Below are 17,543 nucleotides of genomic sequence, written 5' to 3' on the forward strand. Positions count from 1 at the left end.
TAATACCACTACACAATGCTAAAATAATGCCACCATATAATGCTCTAATAATTTCACCACACGGTGCACAAATAATACCAACGCATAATACTCAAATAATACCAGTATACAGTGCTAAAATAATGCCGCCATATAACACTCTAATAATACCACCAAACAGTGCTCAAATAATACCAATATATAGTACTCAAATAATACCACTATACTGTGCTTAAATAATACCAACATCTAGCACTCAAATAATACCAGTATACAGTGCCGCCATATGACACTCTAATAATACGACCAAACAGTGCTCAAATGATACCAACATATTGTACTCGAATAATACCACTACACAGTGCTCAAATAATGCCACCATACAATATTCTAATAATACCCCCAAACAATGCTCAAATAATACCAACATATAATACTCAAATAATACCACTACACAATACTAAAATAATGGCACCATATAATATTCTAATAATACCACCAAACAGTGCTCAAATAATACCAACATATAGTACTCGAATAATACCACTACACAGGGCTAAAATAATGCCACCATATAATTTTCTAATAATACCACCAAACAGTGCTCAAATAATACCAACATATAGTACTCAAATAATACCACTACACAATACTAAAATAATGCCACCATATAATATTCTAATAATACCACCAAACAGTGCTCAAATAATACCAACATATAGTACTTAACTAATACCACTATACAGTGCTAAAATAATGCTGCCATATAATACTCTAATAATACCATCACACGGTGCTCAAATACCAACATATAGTACTCATATACTTTCACCACACAGTGTGTAAGTAATATCACCATATAGTACTCAAAATATCACTCAAATAATACCACCATATAGTGCTCAAAAAACATCACTACACAGTAGACATGTGCAGAACCAAAAATTGGTATTTTTTTTGTTTTGTTCGTTTTCATTTTTTTAAAAATTTTTGGTTCTGTGAATATTCGGAATGCTGTGCATTCGTCATATTCGGTCTTCGGATGCATCCGCAAAAATTTTTTCGTTTCCGGATGCATTCGTTAATAACATCGAATGCATTCGTTAATTCGGATCTTTCATTATATCTGTAGAATTCGTTGAATTTAGCATTCATTACTAAACGAAATGCACATTAGTTTCACTTGCTGATCCTCCTTTGTAATAAATAGCAGGTGTTACCTTAGGATTCTTGTTGTTTTTGCCTTTTTTTGCAGTTTTCTCTGTGTAGGAAGACAAGTGTTCCTCAGGTAAACCCAATGAAAAAAATCAAATTCATTCCTTACATTCAGTTTACTGATAACGAATGCATTCTTTATTCGTTAACATGCATTATTCGTTATGCGTTACTTAACGAATGCATTCGTTAACTGTATATTTGTATTCGTATTTTTTTTCGGAAATATTCGATTTTTTTTTTTTCGTGCATTCGGATTGTAACGAACACCCGAAAACGGGAACATTCGTTAAGTTTAGTATTCGTTCCGAAACGAATTGCACATGTCTACTACACAGTATTAAAGGGGTACTCCGGTGAAAAACTTTTATCTTTTAAATCAACTGGTGGCAGAAAGTTAAACATATTTGTAAATTACTTCTATTAAAAAATCTTAATCCTTCCAGTACTTATTAGCTGCTGAATGCTACAGAGGAAATTCCTTTCTTTTTGGAACACTGATGACATCACGAGCACAGTGCTCTCTGCTGACATCTCTGTTCATTTTAGCAACCATGTATAGCAGATGTATGCTCAGTGCAGCATGGTGGCTCAGTGGTTAGCACTCAGTGGTTAGCACTGCTGCCTTGCAGTGCTGGAGACTTGGGTTCAAATCCCACTAAGGACAACAATAAATAAAGCGTTATTATTATAACGTCAGCAGAGAGAACTGTGCTCGTGATGTCATCAGAGAGCATTCCAAAAGTACAGGAAGGATTAAGATTTTTTAATAGAAGTAATTTACAAATATGTTTAACTTTCTGCCACCAGTTGATTTAAAAGAAAAAAGGTTTTCACCGGAGTACCCCTTTAAAATAATGTCACCATACAATACTGAAATAAGGCTATGTTCACATATAAGTTGGAGGTTCTGTTCAGGGCCCTCCGTCACAGATTCTACCTACACATCTGTGCGCCCTCCAGCTAGGGATTATTTGCCATTTTTTACCGTTTTTAACATTGTACACAATGTAAATCCCTCCCATAGTGCTTAAAAGGGGTACTCCGGCGAAAACCTTTTTTTTTTTTTTTTTTTTTTTTTTAAATCAACTGGTGCCAGAAAGTTAAACAGATTTGTAAATTAAGTCTATTAAAAAATCTTAATTCTTCTTGAACTTATTAGCTGCTGAATACTACAGCGGAAATTCTTTTCTTTTTGAAACACAGAGCTCTCTGCTGACATCACGAGCACAGTGCTCTCTGCTGACATCTCTGTCCATTTTAGGAACTGTCCAGAGTAAAAGGAAATCCCCATAGCAAACATATGCTGTTCTGGACAGTTCCTAAAATGGACAGCGATGTCAGCAGAGAGCACTGTGCTCGTGATGTCAGCAGGCAGCTCTGTGTTTCAAAAAGAAAAGAATTTCCGCTGTAGTATTCAGCAGCTAATAAGTACAGGAAGGATTAAGATTTTTTTTAATAGAAGTAATTTACAAATCTGTTTAACTTTCTGGCACCAGTTGATAAAAAAAAAAAAAAGTTTTTCACCGGAGTACCCCTTTAAATATTACCTCCATACAATGGTCACAGCAGTGCCACAGAAAGAAAATACCACCATACAGTACTCAAATAATACTACAATACAGTGCTCTTAGCAACACCACCAAACTGTGCTCAAATAATATCACCGCACAATGCCAATAGCAATGCTTTACAAATCAATATCGTCATATAGTACGTAAACAATACCATAATACATTGCATCCCCTTCCCCCCATCAAAGAGATTGGATTACGATTGGTCTGGTGTAACCTTCAACAGGCACCTGGTGGTGGGATCCTGATCATGTCATGTGCACCAGTGACATCACAAAATCAGGCCCCTCCCCCTCCTCATGTGTTATCTGTGACATCAGCTCTGCGGGGGAGGAGCTAGATATTTTGCTAATAATAAGCTTCCTGTGATTCTCTCATGCAGAATTGTTTTGGACGGCTCCAGAACTCCTACGAGATCAGAACCTGGCCCGGAGGGGAACCTTTAAAGGCGACGTCTTCAGCTTTGCCATCATACTGCAAGAGGTGGTCGTACGGGGTCCGCCATACTGCATGTCGGGGCTCTCAGCTGAGGGTAAGGACCCTAATCTGTGCCCGAGGTGAAAGGCTAGCCATGTATATTCTCCCTCCATATTGTAATATATAACATTTTCTGTACATTGTGAGATCACCAGATCTCCGGAACGGCACCACGGCGCCCTAATGTTCCGAACATAAATGTTGGCTGTGCTAGGCTTCAGGCAGCCGTGGTCTTAAAGGGATAATCCACACCTAGACAGCATATCCCCTATCCAAAGGATAGAGGATAAGATGTCTGATCACGGGGGTCCGATGCTGGGGCCCCCCTCGCAATCTCCCTGCTGCACCTGGTGTTCGTTTGGAGCGTTGGGTGCAGTGCCGCAGGGTCATGATGTCACGGCCACGCCCCCTCGTGAAGTCATGGCTACGCCTCCTCAATGCAAGTCTATGGGAGGGAGTGTGACGGCCGTCACACCCCCTCCCATAGACTTGCATTGACCGGGCGTGGCCGTGACGTAATAACTTTGTGATGCTTATACTGAGCGACGCCATTCCGAGATAGTTTTTTCGTGACATATTGTACTTTATATTAGTGGTAAGTCTTTGTTGATACATATGCAGCATTTTTTTGTGAAAAACTATAAAATACCGTGAAAAATTGGTAAATTTCCATTTTTTATGGCATTCACTGTGCGATAAAAATGATGTACCCTGTATTCTGTGGGTCGGTACAATTATGGCGATACCCAATTTCTAGAGCTTTTTCTTTTCTTTTTCCTTTTCACAACAAAATCCCTTTTTTTCCCCTTTTTTTGTGTCGCCATGTTCCGGCAGCCATAACTTTTTAATTTCTCGTCCTTCCCCATTGTGTGAGGGCTTATTTTTTTGTGGGACAACCTGTACTTTTTATTGGTACCACTTTTTCCATACATGCTACCTTTTTGATCATTTTTATTCCACTTTTGTTGTTTTGTTTAGTTTTTATGACATAAATAGAATTATTGTTTTATTACGAACGTGGCAATAACTATTATATCTATTATGTCTTGTGTATATATATATATATATAAATATATATATATATATAAATATATATATATATATATATAAATATATATATATATATATATATATATATATATATATATATATTGTTTATATATTTTTTTGTTTGATTGTTTTTGTGATAATACAGGGCTTTAATGGGAAGGGGGTGTTTATTTATTTATATTTATTTAGTATTATATTTTATTTATTACCGGTATGTCTTGTGTGTATGTATATGTATATATACAGGGGGACATGTATGAAAGATTTTACCCCTGTTTTGGGTGTATTTTTTTGCGCATTTTTTTTGCGCACGTTTTGGTAGAGCATGTCCTCCAGATGTGGCCTAATCAGGGTACCTTGGAGTGACATATATAGTACACATGGATTTATTAACTGTGTACTTTTCCTTTACACCAAAAATTTTGCCGCAAGAGCTTTTTTTGGGGCGAAAATATACCGGGTAAGCCGTCTTGGACTTAACGTAGCAAGATGCTCTAAATCATCGATTCTATTTTCCAAAGAGTGGATTGAGGCGATTACTATATTTACCCGCAATTTATGAAGCTCATTGTGCTTGGTTGATAAATTTAGCGCTTCTGCGCATAATTTAGAATAGGGAAAAGGGGTAAACTGCTTCTACCATACACAAATAATGATACATACCCCCATATTGTTTATATATTGTTTATATATTGTATATATATATATATATATATACATATATATATATATCCGTACTGGTGCATAGTATAACTGTCGTATAACTGTCAGTATTACGCTGAGACTTAGCCTGTGAGATTCCGCCTACGGCTGGACCTCACAGGCTTCCGTACTGTTGCCATGACAACCATCGGGACCCCACGATCGCATCACGGGGTTGCCGATGGGGGATGACGGGGGGAGCCCCTTGTCCTGTCAATCCTATAGATGCCGTGGTAATTACTGACCATGGTATCTATAAGTCTAATACTGCAGAGACTGGCGCAGTTTTGGTCTCGGCAGTTATGGCGGGATCCCAGCTGTGGTTAATAGCCGAGTCCCGTTTTTGATATTCCGCGCCATATTCGTAATATGCAAAACGCATGGGTACATCCGGGTGGTGTGATGGACAGTAGTTACAGTACATTTACTTAAGTTTTCTTCGTAATGCCTGCAAGCAGAGATCTTGAAAATCATAATGTGAATGTGCTTAATGGGGGGTTGTTACCCAGGAATTGAAAAGCAGAGCTTATTTCTCCCAAAAAACAGCGCCACACCTGTCCTGGTTGTGTGCGGTATTACAATGTGGCCCCATTCACTTCAATGGAACTGAACTGCAATCCAACACACGACCTGAGGACAGGGGTGGTGCTGTTTTTTAAGAAAAAGAAATCAGCTCTTTTTTCTAATCCAGGATAACAAAGCAATAGAGGCCCATTCACACTACGGAGATATATTTCTGAGTGGAATCCGAAATTTAAAAATTTCACCACGGAAATTCCGCGACTTGCACAATTGAAGAAGATGGGAGGCTGCTGCACTGGAATTTCTGTGCGGAGTAAAATCCTGTAGTGTGAATGGGTTCTAAGATTTTGACACCATTTATGTATTTCAGAAATCATCAGGAAGGTAAAGAAGCCACCCCCCTTGTGTCGCCCGACTGTGGCCCCTGACCAGGCCCCGCTGGAGTGCATTCAACTCATGAAGCAGTGTTGGAGTGAGTTAGCGGAGAGGAGGCCGACGTTCGATGAAATCTTCGATCAGGTAAGTGGTCTCCAGTGTGCCTCCAGATGTTACAAAACTACAACTCCCAGCATGCCCGGACAGCCGTTGGCTGTCCGGGCAAGCTGGAAATTGTAGTTTAGTAACATATAATGGGAATGGAGGGGTTAAACATTTAAGCAATTCAAGAGACTCAAAGTAGTCAAAAGAGCATAAGAAAAAAAAAAGGAAAAAGAAAAATTGCTTTATGTTGCCATCTGCTGGCCATAAGGTGGTATTGCAATTCTGCTAAATGAATTTGAAGCGGGAGCCATTCTGATCGGTCCTCATTCAGTGCATTTTAGCCTTAAAGGGGTACTCCAGTGGAAAACTTTTTTTTTTTTATCAACTGGTGCCAGAAAGTTAAACAGATTTGTAAATTACTTCTATTAAAAAAAATCTTAATCCTTCCAGTACTTATTAGCTGCTGAATACTGCAGAGGAAATTATTTTCTTTTTGGAACACAGAGCTCTCTGCTGACATCATGAGCACAGTGCTCTCTGCTGACATCTCTGTCCATTTTAGGAACTGTCCAGAGTAGGAGAAAATCCCCATAGCAAACATATGCTGCTTTGGACAGTTCTTAAAATGGACAGAGATGTCAGCAGAGAGCACTCTGCTCGTGATGTCAGCAGAGAGCTCTGTGTTCCAAAAAGAAAACCATTTCCTCTGTAGTAGTTCGCAGCTAATAAGTACTGGAAGGATTAAGGTTTTTTAATAGAAGTCATTTACAAATCTGTTTAACTTTCTGGCACCAGTTGATTTAAAAAAAAATAAAGTTTTCCACCGGAGTACCCCTTTAAGGAGGGTTTATTTTTGTATTTTCAAATTTTTTCTAGGCTGCATTGTATATATGGCTGTCCCCCTAATAGCTCCGGGCTCAGGAATAAGGGTTTGACATATTTTTTTTTTTTTTTATTTCAGTTTAAAACCATCAACAAAGGAAAGAAAACCAACATCATCGACTCCATGCTGAGGATGCTGGAGCAATACTCCAGTAACCTAGAGGATCTGATCCGGGAGAGGACTGAGGAGCTGGAGGTGGAGAAACAGAAGACGGAAAAACTTCTCTCGCAGATGCTGCCTCCGTGAGTAGACACCGCGCTATTGTGCAAATGTTCAATCACTAGACCTACGTTCACACTAGTATAATGCAAAGCAATTGGAGGAGTCCCGGACTGGCAGCTGTCGGCTCAGGTCATCAGGCCCTTGGTGGGGCCAAGACTCCCACATAAAGGTCCCACATAAAGGTCCCACATAAAGGTCTGTCCACTAGAAACAACCCTGTCCAAAGGGCACGAGTCACAAACTATTAGCTGATCCCGAGGGGCCCACTGCCTGGGCCAGTCGGCTGACACAAAGACTTCTGTAGCAAGGGTTTTGGAAGAAGACTTCTGTAGCCAGAGTTTTGGAAGAAGACTTCTGTAGGGGGGGATTTTGAAGAAGACTTCTGTGGCCAGGGTTTTGGAAGAAGATTTCTGAAGCCAGGGTTGTGGGAAAAGACTCCTGTAGGCAGGGGTTTGGGGAAAAAAAAATCCTGCAGCCAGGGTTCTGGAAGAAGACTTCTGTATCCAGGGTTTTTGAAGAAGACTTCTGTAGGGTTTTGGAAAAAGACTTATGTAGCCAGGGTTTTGGATGAAGACTTCTGTAGGGTTTTGGAAAATTACTTATGTAGCCAAGGTCCAGTTCTTCAGAATACAAGGTTAAACTCAAGAAGTAATATTTAGTCACTGTCCCTTTATAATTGTGTGTTATATGCAGACTTTGTGCAGATCTGCTACTTTAGTGCAGTGTTTTCCAAACATTGTTCCTCTAGCGGTGGCAAAACTACAACTCCCAGCATGCCTGGACAGCCGAAGGCTGTAGACTTCTGTAGACAGGTTTTGGGGAAAAGACTTCTGCTGGGAGGGTTTTGGAAGAAGACTTCTGTAGCCAGGGTTTTGGAAGAAGACTTATGTAGGCAGGGTTTTGGAAGAAGACTTATGTAGGGAGGGTTTTGGAAGAAGACTTCTGAAGGCAGGGTTTTGGGGACATGACTTCTGTAGGCAGGGTTTTAGAACAAGACTTTTCTAGGCAGGGTTTTTGAAGAAGACTTCTGTAGGCAGGGTTTTTAGAAAATACTTTTGTAGCCAGAGTTTTGGAAGAAGACTTCTATAGGCAGGGTTTGGGGAAAAGACTTTTGTAGGCAGGGTTTTAGAAGAAGACTTCTGTAGGGAGGGTTTTAGAAGAAGACTTCTGTAGGGAGGGTTTTGAAAGAAAACTTCTGTAGGGAGGTGTTTTGGATGAAGGCTTCTGTAGGGAGGGTTTTGAAAGAAGACTTCTGTAGGGAGGGTTTTTGAAGAAGACTTCTGTGGCCAGGGTTTTGGAAGAAGACTTCTGTAGCAAGGGTTTTAAAAGAGGACTTCTGTAGCCAGGGCTTTGGAAGAAAACCTCTGTAGACAGGGTTTTGGAACACGACTTTTGTAGGCAGGGTTTTTTAAGAAAATTTCTGTAGACAGGGTTTGAGGAAAAGACTTCTGTTGGGAGGGTTTTGGAAGAAGACTTCTGTAGCCAGGGTTTTGGAAGAAGACTTCTGCAGGCAGGGTTTTAGAAGAAGACTTCTGCAGGCAGGGTTTTAGAAGAAGACTTCTGTAGGGAGGGTTTTGGAAGAAGACTTCTTTAGGCAGGGTTTTGGGGACATAACTTCTGTAGGCAGGGTTTTAGAACAAGACTTTTCTAGGCAGGGTTTTTGAAGAAGACTTCTGTAAACAGGGTTTGGGGGAAAGACTTCTGTTGGGAGGATTTTAGAAGAAGACTTCTGTAGCCAGGGTTTTGGAAGAAGACTTCTGTAGACATGGTTTGGGAAGAAGACTTCTCTAGGCAGAGTTTTTGAAGAGGACTTCAGTAGGCAGGGTTTTGGAAGAAGACTTCTCTAGGCAGGGTTTATGAAAAGGACTTCTATAGGCAGGGTTTTGGGGGCATGACTTCTGTAGGCAGGGTTTTGGAAGAGGACTTCTCTAGGCAGGGTTTTGGAAAAGACTTCTAAAGGCAGGGTTTTGGGGACATAACTTCTGTAAGCAGGGTTTTGGAATAAGACTTCTCTAGGCAGGGTTTTGGAAGAGGACTTCTAAAGGCAGGGTTTTGGGGACATAACTTCTGTAGGCAGGGTTTTGGAAGAAGACTTCTGTAGACAGGGTTTTGGAAAAAGGCTTCTGTAGCCAGAGTTTTAGAAGATGACTTCTGTAGGCATGGTTTGCGAAAAAGACTTCTGTATGCAGGGTTTTGGGGGACATGACTTCTGTTGACAGGGTTTTGGAAGAAGACTTCTGTAGGCAGGGTTTTAAAGAAAAGACTTCTGTAGGCAGGGTTTTAAAGAAAAGACTTCTGTAGGCAGGGTTTGGGGAAAATACTTCTTTAGGCAAGGTTTTGGAAGAAGACTTCTGTAGGTAGGGTTTTGGAAAAAGACTTCTGTAGACAGGGTTTTAAAAGAAGACTTCTGTAGGCAGGGTTTGGGGAAAAGACTTCTGTAGGGAGGGTTTTGGAAGAAGACTTCTGTTGGGAGGTTTTTTGAAGAAGACTTCTGTGGCCAGGGTTTTGGAAGAAGACTTCTGTAGCAAGGGTTTTAGAAGAAGACTTATGTAGGGAGGGTTTTTGAAGAATACTTCTGTTGGCAGGGTTTTAGAAGAAGACTTCTGTAGGGAGGGTTTTTGAAGAAGACTTCTGTGGCCAGGGTTTTGGAAAAGATTTCTGAAGCCAGGGTTGTGGGAAAAGACTCCTGTAGGCAGGGGGTTGGGGAAAAAAAAAATCCTGCAGCCAGGGCTCTCTAAGAAGACTTCTGTAGCCAGGGTTTTGGAAGAAGACTTCTGTAGGGTTTTGGAAAATTACTTATGAAGCCAAGTTCCAGGGTACAGTTCTTAAGAATACAAGGTTAAACTCAAGAAGTAATATTTAGTCACTGTCCCTTTAGAATTGTGTGTTACATGCAGACTTTGTGCAGATCTGCCACTTTAGTGCAGTGTTTTCCAAACATTGTTCCTCTAGAGGTTGCAAAACTACAACTCCCAGCATGCCTGGACAGCCGAAGGCTGTCCAGGCATGCTGGGAGTTGTAGCTTTGCAACAGCTGGAGGCACACTGTTTGGGAAAACACTAATTTAGTAAAATTCTTGTACTTGTAGTTCTACTTTAGTTCTTTTTGGTCAATATCTACTCTAATACTCTCTCTATACTAGGACCTGAGAATGTCCCTTGAGGATGTAGACCGACTTTGTGTTACGTTAGCTTGTGTCCTATTAGGAGCCCCATACACACCTGGCAGATCCCCATTAACCCTTCAGTCTGCGTCTTCCAGATCTGTCGCTGAAGCTCTGAAGACCGGAGGTACGGTGGAGCCGGAATATTTCGATCAGGTCACCATCTACTTCAGTGATATCGTCGGCTTCACCACCATATCGGCCCTGAGTGAGCCCATCGAGGTGGTCGACCTTCTCAATGACCTTTATACTCTATTCGATGCAGTTCTGGGAAATCATGATGTATATAAGGTAAGGGAAGGATGAGGACCATTCAGGGTAACCACTGCAATACCCAACATTCTGTAGACTCTGCATGGCTCGGCATAGTTACCTGTAGTTGCCTCCGTAGGTATGAGGAAAAGTTGAGGAAAAGTTGCTGAGTTGCCCATAGCAACCAATCAGATCGCTGCTTTCATTTTTAACAAGGCCTCTGTAAAATGAAAGAAGCGATCTGATTGGTTGCTATGGACAACTGGCTCCAGAAAGTTAAACAGATTTTTTGAGAAAACACTCGACAATTATACTAGATGTAAAATTAAATGCATGATTTAAAAAAGTCTTTTGTTTTTACTTTTTTTTTTATAAATTTTTATTTTTTTTTGCATTTCTGGCACTTTTTTTTTTCTGTTTGTAAACATTATAAAACCATTAAAGGGGGTATCCAGGGGAAAACTTTTTTTTATATATATATCAACTGGCTCCAGAAAGTTAAACAGATTTGTAAATGACTTCTATAAAAAAATCTTAATCCTTCCAATTATTATCAGCTGCTGAAGTTGAGTTGTTCTTTTCTGTCTGTCAACAGTGCTCTCTGGTGACATCTCTGCTTGTCTCGGGAACTGCACAGAGTAGGAGAGGTTTGCTATGGGGATTTGCTTCTAAATTGGACAGTTCCCGAGACAGGTGTCATCAGAGAGCACTTAGACAGAAAAGAACAACTCAACTTCGGCAGCTCATAAATACAGAAAGGATGAAGATTTTTTTTATTTTTTTTAAAAGTAATTTAAAAATCTGTTTAACTTTCTGGAGCCAGTTGATATATATAAAAAAAAGTATTTTTCCTGGATTAACCCTTCAATGGTTTTATAATATTTACTAACAGAAAAAAAAGTGCCAGAAATGCAAAAAAAAAAAGGAAAAACAAAAGACTTTTTAATCATGCATTTCTTTTTGCATCTAGTATACCGTAATTGTTGATTGTTTTCTCATAAATTTAAATGCAAATATTTTCGCTTTTTTTTTTTTTTTTTTACACACATGTTTTTGCATGTAAATGCTTTAAAACACTTTGAAATTGTGTGGTGTAAAGTGTAACTACAATATTGTTGTGGCGACACAAACTCCCAGCGACTATGCTGCGACAAGTGAGCAATCTGCGGATTGTCTATGGGACTGCCGGAAAATGCCGGGAGCTTTAAAAGTGTATCCTGCCACCACAACAGCATTGTAGTTTCAATTTGATTTGCACAGAATGCCCAAAAAACACCCAGAAGAACAAAAAAAAAGTGAAAAAGTTATAAAAAAAATAAAAATAAATAAAAAAGATCAAAAAAGCAATAGAAAAAAAAAGTTTACAAAAATTTGAGGCTCAGTTTCCTCGTTTGAGCCTCAAGATTAGTTAATTAACTAATTAAATAAACAAATAAACAATACAGAATTGAGAATCCACTGATCGCCCCAGGTTTCGGCTCGGCAGGTTCAGCTGATGTATTTGTCCTGCAGCGGCCACTACTGGAGAAATTTGGTGTTACATGCTGTCCATAATAGAGAGGGATTCAGGGTGTAACATCCCTTCTATAATTACTATATTTATATATCGCCAACATATTCTGCAGCGCATCTCAACACTCAGATCAATCCCAATCTCTACTGGGGCTCAGAAGCTAAATTCCAAATTACCCACCATAAGACCTAATAGCGTATAAGGACAGACTATCCTTATGGGACAACCCCCTTTACAAAAATTACCATATGATGTCTTCCTGTCATGAGAAGTAGAGATGAGCGAACTTACAGTAAATTCGATTAGTCACGAACTTCTCGGCTCGGCAGTTGATGACTTTTCCTGCATAAATTAGTTCAGCTTTCAGGTGCTCTGGTGGGCTGGAAAAGGTGGATACAGTCCTAGGAGACTCTTTCCTAGGAATGTATCCACCTTTTCCAGCCCACCGGAGCACCTGAAGGCTGAACTAATTTACGCAGGATAAGACATCAACTGCCGAGCCGAGAAGTTCGTGACGAATCTAATTTACTGTAAGTTCGCTCATCTCTAATGAGAAGCTTTCTGTCAATGACCAGAAGTCAATGTTCCCCAGCCTATGGCTGTCAGAGTACTATGATAGTTTTGCACTGGCTGGGTCTAGGTTGAGGAACACTGCTTTAAGTAATAGGCAAAAAATGAAAAGAAGGACAGTGGCTGGCACTCACCAATCAGGAGACTTTATTTTCTAATGCGGTGCATGGATGAAGTAGCAGTGGGCAGGGGTCAGAGGCAGGGGTCTAGAGACCCCTGCCTCTGACCCCTGCCCACTGCTACTTGATCCATGCACCGCATTAGAAAATAAAGTCTCCTGATTGGTGAGTGCCGGTCACTGTCCTTCTTTTAATTTTTTGCCTGCATATGTACCTATTTGGCTACGTGCACCACCGCTAACAGGATAGGTGCCTGAAGTGGATTGACTATTGGGACTGCTTTGTATACTTATAGTGGTGTCAGTGCCGGTGCCATTTGCATCTCATTGAACTGCTTTAAGTAATAGGACTACTGTACTAAGACCCCATGTACTGTCTCCTCGTAGGTGGAGACCATTGGTGACGCCTACATGGTGGCCTCAGGGCTTCCCAAGAGGAACGGAAACAAGCACGCGGCCGAAATTGCCAACATGTCTCTAGACATCCTGAGCTCTGTGGGCACCTTCCAGATGAGACACATGCCGGACATACCGGTCAGGATCAGGATAGGTTTGCACTCAGGTATAGAATTCTCTACGGTTACAGTGGTAATAGTGGACTATCCAGGAAAGTAGAATGTCCTCAAGTAAAATGGTCTTGTCTCTGTCTTCTCCTCCAGGGCCTTGTGTAGCTGGAGTGGTCGGCCTCACTATGCCACGATACTGTCTATTCGGAGACACTGTTAACACGGCTTCACGGATGGAATCCACCGGACTGCGTGAGTTGCAAGAACTCTTTGAGAGATATATATAGGAGATGTATAGGATCCCTGGAGGTCTAGGGGGATAACTGGGTTAATAAGGATATGTTTATATGTTTTCTATAGCAGGCTATGATTATGTGTTATTATCTAATATCCCTGGAGGTCTAGGGTGATAAAGGGATCATTTTGATATCTATTACTCATGGTGGTCTAGGATGGGTCTGGGATAACATCTTACATCCCTGGTGGTCTTGAAGACTCCAGAAGCCATTAAAGGGGTACTCCACTAGCCAGTGTTCCGGCTGCGTTCGGAACATTTAGTTCCAAATGCTGTACGCGCGCTGCGGGGGTTGGACATGCCCCCTCGTGATGTCAGGCCACGCCCCCTCAATGGCCTGTGGAGTACCCCTTTAAGTGCCAAGAAATACTTGACTGATCTGATCTTTTATCCTTCTACAGCTTATAGAATCCATGTCAACCAAAGCACGGTGGCCACGCTGCGCACCCTCAAGGAGAACTACCAAATACAGCTTAGAGGAAAAACGGAACTGAAGGTGAGATACAGAGCGGATACAGTTTGCACCGTATGGGGTAATCCAGCCAACATCACCGATGGCGGCAAACAAAACTCCGTCCGTTATGGGTGACTCAGATTCATGACTGGACTTGTCTACTTGCCATTAGATGACAATGGGCCAATACTGTAAATTGTATTTGGATAATAAAACTTTAAGTTTTCAAATATAAAGAAGCACTCTGGAACATATTTCTTATGTATGCCTTGTTAGGTGATGTGGTAGGCATGGGTTTCCAGCCAAACAGATCCCTATTCAGGGCTGGTGCAAGGATTTTTGCCACCCTAGGCGAAAGCTTATTTTGATGGCCCTTGACCCCACCCATTGGCTCCACCCTTTGACACACCCCAACTTACTACTGGGGTGACACACTGTAACAAACCTCCTCCTCATATAATCACCTACTACTGGGGTGACACACTGTAACAAACCTCCTCCTCATATAATCACCTACTACTGGGGTGACACACTGTAACAAACCTCCTCATGTAATCTCCTTACTACTGGGGTGACACACTGTAACAAACCTCCTCATGTAATCTCCTTACTACTGGGGTGACACACTGTAACAAACCTCCTCCTCATCTAATCTCCTTACTACTGGGGTGACACACTGTAACAAACCTCTTCCTCATATAATCACCTACTATTGGGGTGACACACTGTAACAAACCCCCTCCTCGTGTAATCTCCTTACTACTGGGGTGACACACTGTAGCAAACCTCCTCCTTATATAATCACCTACTACTGGGATGACACACTGTAACAAACCTCCTCCTCATGTGAAGGCGGTTCTGGCTTGGCTGTTGCTTCGGATGAGCGGTGGATGCTTCAGATCCTGGCTGGTTACCAACTTTCTTGCATCAAAGGGCGCTCTAGGCGGCTGCCTATTTTGCCTATAGGCAGAACTGGCCCTGTCTCTATTCCATCTCCAAATGGCTTCTCATGAATTCCTCTGGCTTTGCAGAGAGAGGGAGGGGAGTCTGATCACTGCCCCTGGTAATCTCATTATGCTGCTGGTGCTGCTGGTGTGAACACAGCCTCTGCTGATGTGTATAACTACTATGTATCGTAATTTCATAGTAGCAGCAGTATACAGATAGAGCTAGAGGGGGAGTTGTATACCTACTATATATCCTGATCCCATAAAGATAACAGCAGCAGTATACAGATAGAGCTGGGGGGAGGTGTATAACGACTATATATCCGGAACCCAAAGAGATAACAACAGCAGTATACAGATAGAGCTGGGGGGAAGGTGTATAACTACTATAAATCCTGATCCATTGAGATAGCAGCAGCAGTATACAGATAGAGCTGGAGGGGAGGTGTATAACTGCTATATCCTTATCCCATAGAGATAGCAGCAGCAGTATACAGATAGAGCTGGAGGGAAGGTGTATAACTACTATATATCCTGATCCCATAGAGATAGAATCAGAATGCAGATAGTGCTGGAGGGGAGGTGTATAACTACTATATAGCCTGATTTCCTATATAGATAGCAGCAATATGCAGATAGAGCAGAAGGGGAGGGGTCTGGGAGCTATCGGGAGGGATCTGGGAGGTAATGATATTTTGTAGTTCATAGGAAGTCAGCTGCCCCGGGACTGACCATCTCTATGACACATTAAACACTGTGATTTTCTGTGGGTCCGACTGGTGATCACATGACCCAGTTAGAGTTATGGAATTCATGGATGCAGCGGTGCTGTAATAAAAAAGATGGCGCTGTAGAACTAGTAATGGTGAGTGTGCAGGAGTGCTTGTTGTTTCCTTATGTGAACTTTACAAGGGCGACCACCAGATGGCAGCATACTAAAATAATGTTATCATCTGGGAACATAGCCACGCCCACTTGTCGACTATATCTGGAGTAATTGATCTGAAGTAAATCCATGAAAACCATCCCTATCTGCTCTTACATTTCTATATTTTTTCCTTTAGGGTAAAGGTATAGAAGAAACGTACTGGTTAGTAGGAAAAGATCATTTCACCAAACCATTACCGATACCGCCAGATATAAAGCCGGGGTATGTATATTTTATCTAGTACCAATACATTATATATTTTTCTTCTGGGAGTTTCAGTCAGCCCATGGGATGTGTGATATGCCATCAGCGGTGTCTGGCAGCGGCTTTCTATTCTGTCCCTATTTAGTGCACACGCACACTCAGGGGATCTAAGCATGCATATACATATGGGGGAATCGGGCGATCTGAAATGTTTGTCCAGCCTGCGTCCTAGTCATGTTTTATGCTCTTAGATCGCACAGAAGGGATCCCATAACATACTGTGCCTATGAAAACCATACTGTATGATACTCAAATAATACCGCAACTAGATAACAATGCTATACAGTGCACTAGATAACAGTGCACCACCGCCATGTGCAAAACAGTGCTATGTAAATATGAATCTATTGTCTAACACACCCTTAGAGAGCCATACAGTATCTAAATAATACCGCCATACAGTTATTATAAAAAGGGTTGTCCCACTATCAGCACTTATCGCCTGTCTACGGGATAGTATATATGTATTTGATCGTTGCGGCCCCAGTGATCTCAAAAACAGGGCGCTCTTACCATTCCATACGTTGTTTATTGGACAGTGGTCTCCAACAGCCTCCAATAGAGAATGCATTTGTGGTATGGGGGTGTGATGCAGGGCAGATGGAATTACCCTAGGGGCAGATGGCATTAAAGTGGTACTCCGCTGCTCAGCGTTGGGAACAAACTGTTCCGAACGCAGGAGCTGGCATCGTGAGCTTGTGACGTCATAGCCCTGCCCCTTCATGACACCACGCCTCGCCCCCTCAATGCAAGTCTATGGGAGGGGGCGTGACGGCTGTCACGCCCCCTCCCATAGACTTGCATTGAGGGGGCGGGGCATGGTGTAATGAGGGGGTGGGGCTATGATGTCACGAGTTCCCAACGCTGGCTCCAGCGCTTGGAACAGTTTGTTCCGAACGCTGAGCCGTAGAGTACCCCTTTTAAACCCTTGTATTCGTGACGCCAGGGCGTGGTTTATCCTCAATACCACCCGAAAGTATACCGCTGGATCCTGGGCTAGGCACAGGGGCAACAATGACTCCGACACCAAGTTACGGACAACGGTAGCTTTACTGAGGTTGGACAGGTGGAAAAGTACAGTGTAGCCAGGCCCACGGAGGTGACCAGTGACTTCAGAGACCTTAAGGGCTGGGACTCGCAGTGGATTTGGACAATTTTAGTGCAGGCCACTCTGACTTGATAAAAGATGACTGTGACTGACTTGACTTGAGACTGACTAAGCTGTGACTGTAGCTTACTCATAGACTTGTCCCAACAAGCCCTAAAGCCTACAAGTCTACAAGTAAGCTACAGTCACAGCTTAGTCAGTCTCAAGTCAAGTCAGTCACAGTCATCTATTGTCAAGTCAGAGGGGCCTGTACTAAAATTGCCCAAATCCACTACGAGTCCCAGCAAGCACTTAAGGTCTCTGAAGTATAGATACTGTATA

General features: G+C 41.8%; 1 protein-coding gene across 1 annotated transcript in view; it reads left to right on the forward strand.

The window, feature by feature from the left end:
• LOC130358232 (retinal guanylyl cyclase 2-like) overlaps positions 1-17,543 on the forward strand; it is a 95,904-nt gene that overhangs the window by 57,810 nt on the left and 20,551 nt on the right. Inside the window, exons 10-17 of the mRNA XM_056561165.1 lie at positions 3,151-3,300; positions 5,890-6,038; positions 6,961-7,124; positions 10,366-10,558; positions 13,108-13,282; positions 13,380-13,478; positions 13,923-14,017; positions 15,987-16,072. Of these exons, the coding sequence (XP_056417140.1) occupies positions 3,151-3,300; positions 5,890-6,038; positions 6,961-7,124; positions 10,366-10,558; positions 13,108-13,282; positions 13,380-13,478; positions 13,923-14,017; positions 15,987-16,072 (1,111 nt within the window). The remainder of the gene's footprint in view (positions 1-3,150; positions 3,301-5,889; positions 6,039-6,960; positions 7,125-10,365; positions 10,559-13,107; positions 13,283-13,379; positions 13,479-13,922; positions 14,018-15,986; positions 16,073-17,543) is intronic.

The sequence above is a fragment of the Hyla sarda genome, chromosome 2 (assembly GCF_029499605.1).
Source record: "Hyla sarda isolate aHylSar1 chromosome 2, aHylSar1.hap1, whole genome shotgun sequence".
NCBI lineage: Eukaryota > Metazoa > Chordata > Amphibia > Anura > Hylidae > Hyla > Hyla sarda.